Source organism: Branchiostoma lanceolatum, chromosome 3, assembly GCF_035083965.1.
Source record: "Branchiostoma lanceolatum isolate klBraLanc5 chromosome 3, klBraLanc5.hap2, whole genome shotgun sequence".
NCBI lineage: Eukaryota > Metazoa > Chordata > Leptocardii > Amphioxiformes > Branchiostomatidae > Branchiostoma > Branchiostoma lanceolatum.
This window is the reverse complement of record NC_089724.1, coordinates 6848376-6864173: the sequence shown is the minus strand read 5'-3', so window position 1 is coordinate 6864173 and position 15798 is coordinate 6848376. Positions and strand designations below refer to the sequence as shown.

At 42.0% G+C, this 15798-nt stretch overlaps 1 protein-coding gene across 7 annotated transcripts in view; it reads left to right on the top strand.

The window, feature by feature from the left end:
* Positions 1-15798, top strand: part of LOC136429910 (uncharacterized) — a 31299-nt gene that overhangs the window by 9381 nt on the left and 6120 nt on the right. For all 7 annotated transcript variants that reach the window (XM_066420069.1, XM_066420068.1, XM_066420065.1 and 4 more), the window contains 18 exons: positions 49-161; positions 672-784; positions 1636-1781; positions 2149-2265; positions 2508-3062; positions 4647-4833; positions 5090-5184; positions 7221-7363; positions 8951-9116; positions 9799-9914; positions 10527-10652; positions 11667-11813; positions 12443-12568; positions 12968-13073; positions 13388-13500; positions 13829-14092; positions 14551-14772; positions 15167-15422. In XM_066420069.1, the coding sequence (XP_066276166.1) occupies positions 49-161; positions 672-784; positions 1636-1781; positions 2149-2265; positions 2508-3062; positions 4647-4833; positions 5090-5184; positions 7221-7363; positions 8951-9116; positions 9799-9914; positions 10527-10652; positions 11667-11813; positions 12443-12568; positions 12968-13073; positions 13388-13500; positions 13829-14092; positions 14551-14772; positions 15167-15422 (3111 nt within the window). The remainder of the gene's footprint in view (positions 1-48; positions 162-671; positions 785-1635; positions 1782-2148; positions 2266-2507; positions 3063-4646; positions 4834-5089; positions 5185-7220; positions 7364-8950; positions 9117-9798; positions 9915-10526; positions 10653-11666; positions 11814-12442; positions 12569-12967; positions 13074-13387; positions 13501-13828; positions 14093-14550; positions 14773-15166; positions 15423-15798) is intronic.

The window sequence follows — 15798 nt, the reverse complement described above, 5'->3', positions numbered from 1 at the left end:
CATTGATGATAATTTTAACACAAATGATGTTGATGTTCTTTTCTGCAGAGGTGGTCACGCATCATTTTGCATGCAGGTTCACGACTCTTGTTTTCACAATTGATATGCTAAATATAGCGTCGCCGGCTTTTAGATATTGGAGAAGAATCGTACGGGAACCGGTATGTAAGAGTTTGTTTTTCTCGCTCTCAGCGTCAACAATGATTAAATGATATAATTAAATCACCTTAATCATTTGGGTACAGAGCTCCTTCCAAACGAACAATGAGCCGATTGATAGATAAATGAATTGATATAGATGAATGAATGGAGCAATAGATAGATGGATAGACACACATGTCAGATATATACATGTATGCATACATACCAGTATAATTAATTAGATAGGTAGATAATCTACATAGGTAGGTAGATTGACTGACCCTGGATTTATTTATTTATAGATCGATCGATTGCTTTTTTATTGATTGGTTGATATATAGATTGATCGATCGATTGATTGATTGATTGATTGATTGATGGAAATGAAATGATTGACTGGTTGATTGGTGTATATATTTATTGATTGATATATTGATATACTGATCGATCCATCGATTGGTTGTTTGATCGATCGATTGATTGATTGATTGATTGATTGAAATTTGAATTACCTAAAAAAAATTATCTAGTTCGAGAAAGCCATACGTTCAAGAGGGCTGTACGTGAGGCATGACCACGACGGCGATGGCGAACATGACAATTACCATATTGGAGTGGAGAACATGCGGGTACTGAGATTCCGGTAGGAAGTTCAGTTGTCGTGATATCGTGCAAAACCCTTATCCCTACCGTAGAAAAATGCAAGATGTTCTAGATTCTCTTTTCGTCCTCTATATCATGATGTTACACACCTCCCTACCACAGCCATGCACCCTCTGTACTTACGGTCATAGAAATAGTCCAATGTGTTCTGCTGCTGTTGTGGTCTAAGCATCCTGCAGCTGCAATCATCCTGTTCTTTAAGTCTCTCCACTTTGTCCGGTCCGTCACGAGCTTCCTTATCAGTCGTAGTTTTTCCGTAGTTTCCGTACAGTCTTACTGCCCAATGAATGGTCTGGTGTAGATTGAAAGTAATGAGACGGTTGTCACAGCCCAAATCGAATTGAAGATGAGCTTCTCTTTATTATGGAATTCTCCAAATATGATGCCCTACGCTATAAGTTATTCACCTTTATCAATTCGAGTACTTCAGATTTTAAGACGCTCAATGCTACAGATAGATTTGACTTTATCTTTAGATGCAACAGCTCACACAGTGTTAAAATAGGCAAATATATAAAAGATTGTTTTGCTATTAGAAAAAATAATGATACTCATCATTAGCCAAACTTGATCCATGTAAAACCTAAGATAGTCATTTTGTTGTAGTGAATAGTTTTATTCCATATTTATGTCTTGTTCTATGTTAACTGTTGTTGCCATACTTTGTACCTGCTACATTATTCGTGCAATAAAGTTCTTCTTCTTCCTCATCAATGACCAAAAGCCGAGCCGCGCATCGTTTTGTACCTATACCTGTACTGCATGCATCACCTGATGCTATTTCTTGTTTTTGCAATATTTGGTGATCTATTCCTCATTTGAATTTTTCAGTCCTGGAAGTTTAATTGCGGTTTACGAGTTGAACATCACCAGGGTCACTATCCCAAAACTAGAGCTGCTCATTACAAATCTAACGGCCGACAACAAAATTGGAAACCTCTCCATTCAGAGTAACTATACTGTATTTGGAGATGAAGGTATGTACACTCTCCATTGAACGTGATACATAAAATCTTGAGCTCAATTCAATGATTTACGCCATAACCCAGCTTCAAGTATTGACAGGTATCAACATCTCTGTGGGTTTTGTGCCTTGATGTAACAATAATATCGTCCAAAACATTAAAGGGACATTTAGAAAAACTCCCGCACTGAATATACATTCAACGAAACATTGCATATGAATTAGGTCGATTGGTGGTCTACTCTAAGAAAATGTTGAAAAGATATTATTAGCATAACCTGTACTCTTCAGAGTATTAGATATTTGGGCACAGGTAGTACCAGTGACATCCACATTATCGCATGGATGTGTAAACCAGCTTATTTCTTTTACCTATCAAGCTCTTGAACGCTGCCATTGCCATGATTACGATAAGGAGAAGTGCGTTGAGGGAAAGTCTAACTGGACATGTGAATGCCGTGAAGGATATGACAGAACAAATGGAGCAACGTGTGAAGGTATGACTATCAAATTCCCATGTCTTGAAGTATATTTGAGTTTGATTCAATTCAAATAGGGTAAACTTTAAGCTCTTTTGGCATCACCGAGGAAGTATACTGCTGCGTACCATGAAAAGTCTTTAAAAGTTGGTAACGGAGAATAAGGAATCAAAATTGGTGATCTTCTCGTTGTTATTCAAAGTAATCATCAGATAAGGTAGATGTGTGATGTGTGACAAGGAGACGCTATGTTTCCCCAGATGTCGACGAATGTGCTCTGGGCATCCACGGCTGTGATGACGTTTCTGTTTGCGTCAACACAAACGGGTCTCACAGTTGTTGCAAACCGATTGTGACCATACTTGGGGGAGGGCGAACTATACAGAGGAGTGACCGACTGCAACTCAACAGCGTGATCGAGTACTCGTCGAAATGTTCGGTCGAGAGTATCAGAAGAATCAGTTACGACTGGACTTTCAAGAGCGCCGATGAGGTAACACAGAGTCGACTAAACAGAATCGCTGTCACGCAGCAGGCAGACATACAGGTACAGCCCAACAGAATGGCGATCGGCGAGGTCACGTTCTATTTGACAGTCGTTGCTGTGGACGACGTTGGGACAAAGCTTCCCTCTCAAACCTCAACTACGATCACCGTTACCTACGCCCCGCTTGTGGCTGGGATTCTGGGCGGCTCCAAAAGACAGTCTGGCCATGGAAATCTAAAACTCGACGCTGCAACACTGTCGTTTGACCCTAATGGGTTGCTCAGTTGCCGTGACTTCAATCATACCTGGACGTGTACCAAACTTACCGGTGAGTATTATTTGGTTGCTGATTATGTGTAATTTATGTGTTTGTGAGTGTGTGTGTGTGTGTGTGTGTGTGTGTGTGTGTGTGTGTGTGTGTGTGTGTGTACGTAGTTATCTCCATGAAAAAAGGCTTTTTCATGGAGATACTGTTTTGCTTGCGTTTGGTGTTTGTGTGTATGTATGTGTCACCGGACGCTTAAAGTCACCATAGCTGTAGAACCTGTACATGGATTGTAATGATTTTTGGTATGTGGGTGGGTGTTAGAAGGAGGAAGGTCAAGGTCGATTTTGGGCCCCCTGGCATGTGTGACTGGAACTGCAATGGCTTATTTGTTAAAATCTTCAATGTAGAAGAACTGAAGAGTGGATCGACAGATCGTCATGTTCTTTGGTACACAGGTAGGTTAGACCAAGTTGTACACACTTAAGTGCAAACTATGCAAATGAGACCGAATTTGCATAAGTAAGGAGGTAAATCGTTTGCATGGGTGTCGTCGGATGCTTAAAGTCAGCATAACTGTAGAACGTGTAGATGGATTGTAATGGTATTTGGTATGTGGGTATGCGCTGGGAGGAGAATGGTTAAGGTCGATTTTGGGCCCCCTGGTTTGTGTCCCTGGAACTGCAATGGCCTATTTGTAAAAATGTTCTAAATGGGTATAACTGAAGAGAGGAACAACAGATTTTCATGTTATTTGGTACGCAGGTAGGTTGGACAGAGATGTACCCACTGAAGTGTAAATCATGCGAAGTTAGTGTGTTTGCGTGTGTGTGCGCGTGTGTGTATGTTTGTGTCACCGTGTGTGTATGTATCTGTCACCGGACGCTTAAAATCAGCATAACTGAAGAACGTGTGGATGGATTGAAATGATATTTGGTATGTGGGTAGGTGCTGGGAGGAGAAAGGTTAAGGTCGATTTTCAGCCCCCTGGTATGTGTCACTGGAACTGCAATGGCGTGTTTGTAAATATTTTCCAAGGAGAATAACTGAAGAAAGGAGCGACAGATTTTCATGTTTTTTGATATGCAGGTAGGTTGGACCTGCAGTCAGCCTATACAGACTAGGACACATACTGTGCACACAAAATACGACCAGTTACGAACTTATGATTCATGTGTAGTTGTAGAAGTCCTTAAGAAAGTTGCTGAACCTTTTTGGTGTCGATAAAGATGTGTTTGTATTATTGTGATCAGCATACGCAAATGAGCTGAAGGCTATCATCTCATATACCAGGATTTATCTAGATGGACTTGAATAGCAAATTTAAGTACATTTTGACATGTGACAACCCCTGCATGGCATACATAGGCAAATATATTAGATAATGTCTATGACTCCAGGAAGAGTAGTGAATTGCACCTGTGTAATTCATTAATGGATGTCATTTTAACAATAAACAATAAACCAGTGTTAGAAATCCCTCCAATGATTGGTCTTATGGAACTCTAGTTATGTCCCAGTAAATGCCATATTATGAACCTTGTACAATTGTCGTACAATTAAGTTATAGTTATATCCACATCTTAATTCAAATGGGTTGATGATGATGATGATCTCTTTTTTTTGGCTTGGCATTTTACAATTCAGACATGGGTGAGTGCCCGGAACCACGCCCTGCAGCTGACTGTGGCGAATTTCGTGCTTTCGTAGAACCGAAGCTGTTCACACGTGTTTTCAACTTCACCTTGACCGTGTCGTCGCCAGGACGGATAAAAGGCACGGCAACACAGGTCATTGAAGTCGTCAAGTCGTCCATCCCAAGACCACAAATAATGTAATTTTTCATCGATACATTTGCTTTAGACAGACTCGTTCTCCTTGCTATATTCAACTTTCAGGCATACATAGCGGGTAAACAAAACCAATAATTATAATCATAATGAGACATGATGTTGATATAAACTATAGTGATGTCGCCGCGCAGCTAAAGATTACTCCATGTCCTACATAAATTGCGTAAAGCTACCTTTAATATAAAATATGACTATGACCTAGTTCCTTAAGAGTTATGTTGTTTTCGTCCCCCTTAGATGTGAGGAACTGCATGGCACATGTGGACCCATTATAAAGGAGGGTGAACAAATGAAGCTGGAGTCTGTTTGTGGGAACTGCAATCATTCGTCTGGTGAGGCTTATTTTGTTTTCATTTTGAAATATCAAATATTTGCGGTTATTCATGACATATTGCCTTTTTTTAAGGTAAACTCGCAACACGTCTATTGTTCTGGATTTATATGGGTTAAAGACAGGCGTCGCTCATATTTGACACTTAATAATAAGAAGGTGCATGATAGAAGAGGATGTGGGTCTTCAAGATTATGAACTCCGATCTGTCATGCTCGACAGGGACATGTGAAGACAATGGTGTCGCCTCACAACAGAGGATGAACTGACCTGAACTGAACTGAAAAAGAGGAAAACGTTATTCTATTCACGATATCAATGCTGTTTGGTCATTGCAGTTTCTAGCATTCACTTTACTCGCCCCTAGCGAAAACCCCGTGACTCGCCACCAGTGTCAGCCTAAACACATGAGATCATTTGATTATTTATGATGTCTTCCTTAACGTTTTCAACGTCAATGTCATTGTTGATATATATAGAATACAGCACGGGGTATTCCGTATCACCCGATGTACCAGCTCGACAGCGGCCGTCGGGCGATCCGACGGCCGCTGTCGGGCTGGGACTGTTGCGTCACGTTTGGTGCTTTGTCACGTTTGGTGCCTAGGCACGGTTTGTGACAGTGCCCGCGTGTCACAAACCGTGCCTGGGACAAAAGCACGGTTTGTGACACTCGGACACCGTCACGAATGGTGCCCAACCGAGCACAGTTCGTGACACACAGGGGGTCTTATACTGTGCTTTTGGGCGGAGCTTAGTGTTTTGAGGGGGAGGAGTCTGCCCAACGCGTTTTTTTCCCTGCAGCCCGCCATCTTTCTTTTTTTCGGGGCGCTGGGATGAGAAAGAATCAGCGTAATTCTCGCTCATTGAAATACATTTCGCGCTTGTCTTGGATGATTTGGACTTAGAGTTGATGTGGCACAAACAGACGGACGTCTCATCACGAATTTCTACAACAGAAATCCGTCCCGAACCGTGCCATTCACGACTGTGTCCTGAGGCACGGTTCGTGACAGTGCCGGAGTGTCACAAACCGTGCTTTTGCCCCAGGCACGGTTTGTGACACTCGGGCACTGTCACAAACTGTGCCCAGGCACGGATTGTGACAGTGCCTGAGTGTCACAAACCGTGCCTGGGGCAAAAGCACAGTTTGTGACACTCCGGCACTGTCACGAACCGTGCCTGGACAGTGCCCGGGGCTACAACTTCCCGTAGCATTGATTTAGATCGGGCGAGCTGACTGCCTCGGGACGTCGAAGTAATCGGCAAGTGGCCCGATCCTAGTCTAGATCTGGTTTCCCTGGATAGAATATATATAGTCTTACAAATTGTTTTTTTTTTAGCATCTGTTATAGACACTGTTTTTTTGTGCCACTTCAATTCTAGGTCTAAGTTATTCAATTATTTTACAGAGCGAGAATTACGCTGTTCCTCCTTACCTCAGCGCCCCAAAAAACAAAGATGACGGGGGGGGGGTGACTGCGGTAAACAAAAACACGCTGCCTTATATGGAAACGCGGGCATCACTGCCCCGTCAGTCACAGTGACTGACAGCACTTCCGGGCACAGTCTGTGACGGTCGGGCTGTGTCACGTTCTGTGCCTGGGAAAGCAAAGAACGTGACAGGCATGGTGTGTGACGGTACAGGGACCGAGGGTGATGCGGAATACACCGTGTTGTGTTCTATTTATGTCATACCTACCCGAGAAAACACATATTTCAATGCGGAATGCGCCAGAAGCTGGGGAAATTTTGTGTCCTCGAACAAAAAACTGTAACAACTTTGATTTCAATCTCCGAATTCGGTATTCGAATTTTCGACGGCGGCCCAACCGGCGCGCACGAAATGCATTCTAATTATTCTATGGAAGCCCGTGTTATAGAAACTTAGAATCTCGTGTGATACAACTTAGAACCCCGTGTGATACAAATTGGAACCCCGTACGATGCTGAAAATTATCACACGGTCCGGAACACACGTATCGTACGTTCTCGCGGCCCAGGTATGACCTAAATCCTACTTATGTACCAATTCAGAAGGTGACGCTTACAAGTACTGGTGGACACTTGTTGCCAGTCCCGCCGGTTATAAGGAATGGACAGACCGTGAGTATGACGACAATCTGCTGAACGAACGGGATCAGGACTATCTGGTGCTGAAGGCCAACGTCTTTGATGAGGTAATGGCAAAAGAAATATCTATGTACAATATCTAAATCTAATATTTATTTTATGTGGTAATACTAGTAACAACAATATCCCAACCGTCAACTACTAACGGGGGGTGTCCACAGTCCGGTAACTGTTCTAAGTGAATGCGCATGTCTGTCGTCATCGTACATTTTGCCCTGAACCCATCAAAAACAAGCTTAGATCTTGTAACAGGCATATAACTGTGATTAAGCTACACAGACAGAATTTTCATTTAAACAGTAGCGTTACGCACTTTGGTTTTATTGCACACAAAAGTCACGGCACTTTTGGTGTTTTCATTCTAGTGGAACCTTCCAACACAGAAAGGGGGTCCAAACTCCGGTAAGGTGACAAGCATGTCATTACTGTTCATGTTTAAGCATCCCGTGTGAATAGAATTACACAAGAGCCTTGCAATATCATTTTTTTGTCGCAAACATGTGCCATATTTTGTATTAAAGTAATTGTTCAAATACGGTGAGATAGAAATTTCCCCTCTCACGGCGAGATCAACCTGCCGCCGGCAAACAAAATGGCGGGACTTTGTTTACGTTGCCTGCGATCGTATGCCTTTACGCTTTCGGCTTCCTTGATGGTCTTTTCAACCTTGTTATTGGCAGCAGCAATATCTATGGGATTTTTTTAGCCGGTATACGGTTAAATTTTCTGGAATGGTCGGCGCTCTACCGGCGGGTTGACTACACGTGATTCAATGGTGTTGGGCACCTCTTTTGGCTGCCGTCTTACGTGATTGGTAAAGATGGAGTAGCGACAGTATGAACACTGCGGCGTTATTTTAACTCCGATTATCCAACTTTAAAGGCAAAGATGGTATATAGGTTTGTTTTTAGAGGAAATCTAATGAATGTCCTTCCTATATGTGGTGGTATCTTTTTACCTGTTGTATTCTACGATGAACAATCAAAGAGTTTCGAAGGGCATGTTCACGATGCATTCGCTTGTCAACCCGCACGGAAGGCGTCAGACTTGTGCAATTTAAAAATCTTTATCCATTGCGGCTTACCAACTTCAACACATACTCCAACTTCATGGTGATTTACATAAAGGTTTAGTCCATAACTAGGTGTACTTATCATGTGCAGCTACCCATGCATATCTCCGCAACAACGATTTTTAAAACCTTACCGGACTATGGACCTTACCGGACTATGGACACCCCCCGTTAGGCGTCATAATTTTCTTCATTGACATAGACCATGAAATAGAAATACAGCTGCTCTTTCAGAGCAGAGGAAGCTGTTGGTGATTCCACCATCAGTGAACGTTTTAACAACAAATCCTACTTACATATAATCATAAAAACGCAATGATTCCTCTTAGTTTGGATGGATGGATGGATGGATGGAAAAATGGATGGATGGAAAAATGGATGAATGAATGAATGAATGAATGAAATGAATGAATGAATGGGTTGATACATGAATGGATGGATGGTTATCAATTTGGCACTAGCGGAAACCCATGAAAAGAATATGTCTGATTTACAAGTTGAAATTGGCGCCAAGAGAGGTTGTTTATCGGACATTAACCACCATGTATTCCTGTCCTTGCAGCCAGGAGACTACACAATGAAGCTCAACATAACAGACAAACGAACAAACCTTACTGGTTACGCTGAGTATAAGTTCACTACCAACGGACCTCCGAGCATGGGATCATGTAAAGTGATGCCGCCCAACGGCACGGCCTCGGTAGACGACTTCAGGATATGCTGCGAAGGTGAGGATAGTGTCACGATTATCGTGGGTTCATATACTCTTCTCTTTTACAATGAGATATCTATATCTGAATTACATGTAATACTGTGAGATTCTTCATTTTAATTGTCGTTTTGTGCTTCAAAAGTGTGTCTATCATCGGAACGATTTTAAAGCTCGAATTTCTTTGTATTGTATCCTGTTATCAAGTTCGTCAAAGGGTGGGGACCGGACCTGCTCTTGCAAGAGCTTTCAACTTTCCGTAGATTGTCATATCTCTGTTCATAAATTATGTTCTTGTATTTGGCTTTTATTTAGTGCTTATATCTATGTGGTCTTTGTATCTATGCAAAGTGGCGTCGTCAACATAAGTTTTATAAAGTTTACTATGTTTCTTTCTTCATGTTTTCTATAAGATGTATTTGCAGGGCACCATTGTCAGCTGCCCCACTTTAGCAGGCTTTGGAAAGTCTATAATAATACATTTATGTCATACCTGGCCCTGATACGGGTGTTCTGGACCGTGTGATAACTATCCCATAGGGTTCCGGAGTGTTATCACGCAGGCTTCCATGGACTTCGTGAATGCATTTCGAAGGCCGGAGGGCGATCCGACTCGCGGGAGGGCTGGGACCGAGGAATACCCCGTGTTGTATTCTATATGTATTACATTGATATCCTCTCTTATCTTGTTTGATTTCCAGGTTTTCATGATCCTGACCAACCCCTGACCTACAATTTTCAGTACAAAACTGACATTGACATTGCATCCGTGAACACAACTTCTACAGACGTCTTCCACCTGTTGTATACTGGGCCGGTAAGCCGCTGCATTGTGCCGTCAGACTCAATAATGGTTTTATCTGTGACTCTTTTGCTCAGGTCTCTAATTAGCACTATCTCATGCTGTCTTGTTCGATTCGAATAATGTAAATAATTTGGTAGGGGATTTCTTTAATAACCCATTGTAACAAACTGTAGAAGCCAATCCCTGCGCATGTAAGATGGTCGTTCGAATGAATAAGTAAATAAATACATTTAGTGGTCATATCATCAGAATAAGTTACCTTACTTTTAACTTTATTTTTCTACCCTAAATCATTCAATTATTCCATTACACATTATGACATTTCTTAAGGGAGTTTAAGCTATAGAGAGAGAAAGAGAGGGAGAGAGAGGGAGGGAGGGAGAGAGAGGAGAGAGAGAGAGAGAGAGAGAGAGAGAGAGGGAGGGAGAGAGAGAGATCAAATACAGCAACGAGCTACTTACAGTCCTATTCTATCTGTTCCAGTTCCAACTCTATTAACGATGAAAGATTGTACTACACAAAAGTATTTAAAGTAAGATGTGTTTGTCATCGAATCAATACATGTAACGAAATGTTGTACACTGTCTGAAAGAGCACGGCATGTCTGATGTCTTTTTTATACAGGAGAACTGTACGGCATTACTAAAGCTTCCGTTGGGAAATCGAAGTGACAACTATCTCCTTCCTCTCCGTGTCCAAGTCCTAGATAAGTACGGTGGATCAGTGACTAACGAGCCGTCACCGCCCAACGTAAGTCTATGGATGTTCTTATTCAATTCTATTCATTATCATTACACATTTCTTCATCAAAGTACATAGGCAGAGAGAACACAGCTGCGTTCCCTCTGAACTGAGTACCATTTATTACAGTCTTCATTAACATCATCACCAATGTACAAAGACAAATACAAAGCTGTTAAAAAAATTCACAACATTACTTCAAGTTAAGTCATGCGACATACTAAGTAAGTGGAAAACTGAATGTTCAGGACCCGGAAGGTAAAGGTATTTTACAGTCTGATGGCGCAATGCAGGAAGGATTGCTGCAGACTCTTAGTTCTGGCACAGGGAAGAGTAATGTTGTGACTGTTCTTTAGTGTTCTTCCTGTGGCAGAGTGTCTTCGATAACAAAAATAGTGGTAGAAAAACAGATGTCGAGGATGGATAACAAAGGTCTTTGTACCCAACCAAGTCATGTGTTTTCATTCAAGACCGACGTTTCGGTGGCCGTCTGTCACCATCTTAATGGCAATACTCAACAGTCTGTCTTGACTAAAACACCTGGTTGTGCGCAAAATCTTTGTTATCCAGTGACTTACCAACCTGACGAAACTATTTATGAAGATAGTGAGGATGTGTGTACGTGTGTCTGAGTTTTACTCTGTGTGTCACTTGGGTTAGATATGGGTGAGGGTTAATACTGAAGACTTGTTGCAGCAAATATTGTAGCATATCACCTCCGTGAATGATTTCATCAGGTTGGTGAATGACTGAATAGCAAAGTTCTTTTATCCACAACCAAGTATTTGCATAAGCCGACATTTCGATGACTGTCTGTCATCTTCATCAGGGCAATACTGACTGGTTGGTTCACAGTGCACTGAAGCTAGTTGTTACTGTTAACAATGCAGTCCCAAACGTAAATGTTACATTATCAGACAGGGATTCTATTGTAGCATACCATTGAGAAACATTATAGTGCATATCGGTAGGCTGTAACACAGTGTAACTTTTTCTGGAAACTGTTTCCGCTCCAATATCAAGGTGTTCCCGCCCGTCACTTCGTCTATCGAGTTGCCCGACGCCACGATCAAAGATGTGCAGAAAACTACCGCGCAGATCTCCAGCATAGCGTCTGTCCTGAATGCGCAGACCAACACGACTGCAAATATGACACAGGGAAGGATTCAGGTAACTACATTAGTCTGTATTTATGATTATGACATGGAGAACTGAGATGTATTAATATGAACATCTAGTTTATTTCGGCGCTGCTCTTTGTTGGTGATTGTTATCATATGAAGCTTGAAATCCAGCCGTGTACGCTATACCCACTCCGTTCTATATGTACCTCCGTTCTAGCCTATGGTGTTCATGGCTAGATTTTTGGCTATTTGATATAATGATATTGCAGATAATTATCAAAGCACATAGAAAACATTTCTAAACATTCAAATTTCGTTACTGATTTATAATAAAGTAGGTATGCACGTGACCTAAGTTACAAAGACGGTTTAGATTTTCATCTTTATGTCTGTAACGGCCAGCAACGTTTGACATTACAGTAGAAACTACTTCTATGAAACACCAACACTCGAATAGATTTACAACTTTATCTAAATGTCCCAACATAAGAGATGTGCATTCCAAGTTCACGCTTACGGTGCACTAACCGTTGCTTGTATTGAAAACAGTCGCGGTATTAGCATTAGGTATTGAATTTTTTTAGCAATGGTGTTGATATGTATGAGGCTAATGGTCAATGAGCTTAAAGTGTTTCAGGGAACTTCAATTGTGTCATATCTCCTTCCCTGTGACAGCTCCGAGAGAGTTTAGCGGCCATCGTACAGGAGGTGGAGATCATCACCCTAGAGCATGTTCAGCAGGTGCTGAGTACATTGGAGCACATCACCGCAGTTCCGGAAGAACTCGCCAACAATGCGCAGGTTCGGTACAAGTAATCTGTGTTCTAGACTATATGTACATGACGAGTCTATGTCTTAGTTTACACAGGCATTTTCCAAGCACACTCGGAGCACACTCAGCCGAGTCAGACTCGTGAGCAGTGCAGCAGAGTCGATTTAGGGCTGTATAAACAGAAATTTAGGGGAATTGGTGTCTATTTTACAGTTTTGTGCACTCTGTGGTGCAAGTTGGTCATGATTCGAAGCGAGAAAATAATGCGGTCGTCTCATCACACCGCCGGCGCAGCTGGGCGTTCCAAGTCACTTCGCGGCCCTGTGTGTAAACAGAACGCTCTTGAGTCGGAATTTGGCCGAGTGTACTCCGAGTGTGCTTAGAAATATGTGTGTGAACCCAACCTATGTCTTACCGTTTCACAACAGGTGAACGCATCGACCACCCTGAGGGATATAAGTGCTTTCGTGATGAACGTGTCAGGGGACAGTGGCACCGAGGAGCTGGAAGTCCTTTCAGCACATATGTTGACAGGCGAGCGCCCTTATTAGCTTGAAAGAGGAATTATTAATGATTCATATTTCATATAAATTTCCTTTTTTAATATGAAGTAGTAGTAGATGGCAGCCAGGCTAGTTAGAAAGTCTTTCACTTATTGAATGACTGATGAATTTGCGTATGATTTTTCCATAACGTGAAAGAAAAGTCAATCTTATATAGAACTTGTAAAATGGGATATCTTCAACCTTAAGATTCTTTAGGGATAAGTCCATTTTCAAAACTCGATAACAATAAAGAAATGAAACGTCATTGTTAATCCCGATCTTTGCCCTTTTATCTAATTTCAGTCGCTGTGAATGTCCTAAACGCCTCCAACATTAAGGCTATAAAAACCAAAGAGACCAACGCTAACCAAAACGTAACATCTGATCCGGACACTGTGCTGAACCAAGTGGAGAAGGTGACTTCTTGATATTCAGTAACATTTTCTGTCCTGCAGCACCTTTTCACTTGAAATTCTTCTTTACTTACTGTCTTCCTAGTTTATTCTACGATGAAAAGAGCGTTTCTTGTTCACAAGAGTTCTGTGAGTGTTTCACATTACCTCTCTGCACATATAACTGTGTGTAAGTGTCAAAATTAATTATGTTAGATCCCTATTCTTATATATAGAAATCTACATATACAAACCCATTAAATCCTATGTCTGTATCTATTTCCGTATATGTATCTATACAGCAGGTATAACCGTCATTCTGGGTAACACATCTTTTTTTTTTTACCTTTAGAACAAAGAGGCCACTACGAGAGTGCTGAGTACAATAAACACCTTCGGCACCATCCTACTGTCAAGAAAAACCCGAGACGACAAACCAACGCTACTTGAGTCCAAGGGCTTCCTCTTAAGTCTGGCCAATACCAGCTGTGATAGGCTGGGAGAGCGAACCATTCGAACTGACGAGAAACGGATCGGAGCCTTCTTCTATTTACCAGGAAAAGCCGCCGAGAGGATGGGCTGCTTTGAGAAACGTGACGAAAGCGTTGGGTCCAAGGTACTGTTTTTGTCTGTTTATTTTCGTCCTTGCTTTTTAGTCCGTAAATAGTTAATTAGTTAGTTAGTGAGTGAGTTAGTTAGTTTCAACGCTATAACAGTTATTTACAACTTAAAAAGCACTCCAAATATCTTAATGTTCTCTACCAGATTCAAAGTTACATACTTGACTTCTGCAATTCTCATCCTTTCTTACAAAATCCAAACTTACAAAAGTCCCATGTAATTATAGTTTTTGGGTCTCACGCACAAACTTTTATACGACTTAATGAAATCCTTGATCTGGATCTGAGTGGATCCCATATTGTGCTAAAGGCAACGGACAAAAGATCATTGGCATCCAGTATATCAGAGGTTTAACACGTCCTTGTCGGAGTATTATTGCGAATCAAACTGCATAGATCTTTCACTGCGGCTGAAGTGCACATCACGATGCTAAACATTTTTTGTCTCCTACAGACCTTCTGGACACAGCAGAATCCCCATGGGTACTCACCAAATGCTGAAGATGTGAAGACAGGGGTGCAGGCGCTTTCCTTTGAGAGAAAGGAGGGGGCAATAATCCGTCTGACAGACCTGGAGAACGAAGCAAGGATACAGCTGATAACACCACGAAACGACCAGGTCAACGACTTTGTCATTGACGGCACGACCCAGCCGGAAAGCAGTGGCAACATTACTGTAAGTGCGCGTTTTCTATTAGACCCTTTGAACTGATAACTGTATGCCTTCAGAGTGGACGAACCACCCATGGATAAAGAGATATAGAATAGACACCCTTCACCACAAGCCCCTCATCTCCAAGCAGATCTCTACGGGGGCAAAATCGTAGCAACCGGCGGGTCGGCTGTAGGTTTCCGGCCGGCTGATACGATTTAGCCCCCGTGGGTTGTTCGTCCACTCTGAAGGCATAGAGTTTTCATTCCATCACCAACCGGCGATTTAAACAGCACGGTTCTCACATGGGCATGCGGCTGCCTTATTTCCATGCCCGTCGAGAGTTCTAGTAGTTGTGAGATATAGAAACGTCTCGAATAGTTTGATACATTATGCGTTTTTGCATTTCCATGGCCAGGTTCATAACTTCAACATCAGCAAGATGGGAACATCCCTTCACATCATACTGCAGTCCCAGGACGACAACGTTCCCTTGCTACTCTTCTTGCAACGTGGAACTGACGCATCGCCAACTGACTATACGTGGAACATGTCCTTGCCTTTTACACGGACGTCACCGGAATGGTCCAGGAACGTCACTGCAGATCCATTCAGCTGGTTTCTGTCGCAAGAGGAGCTGAACATTACTGAGGAGGACACTACGTGGTCGTTAGGTAGATTCCTGTTCTGCATATCATTAGTATGCACAGTGCATCATGTTTTGGAAAGAGCCTTTATGAAGGGCAATGGTCAGTTGCTGTGTAACACTTGAATGTCAGCATCATTTAAGCCTCAACGAAAATAGCTGCTGACATTATACAATTATTATACTATGTACACAATACTTCATTCAAGTTATGGAACTATGCCAGTTCCTGACTAAATCGGGCAGCCCTTGTTTGTATCAATCCCCATGAATTGGCCGTAGGATTTATCTTGGTCGGCAGTTACGAATTTGCCACCGGAGATCTGCTTAGAGATTACTAGTATCATGTATGACATGTCTTTCGCTTTGCAAAACCGTTTTTATACCTGTGTGTATGTATGTAT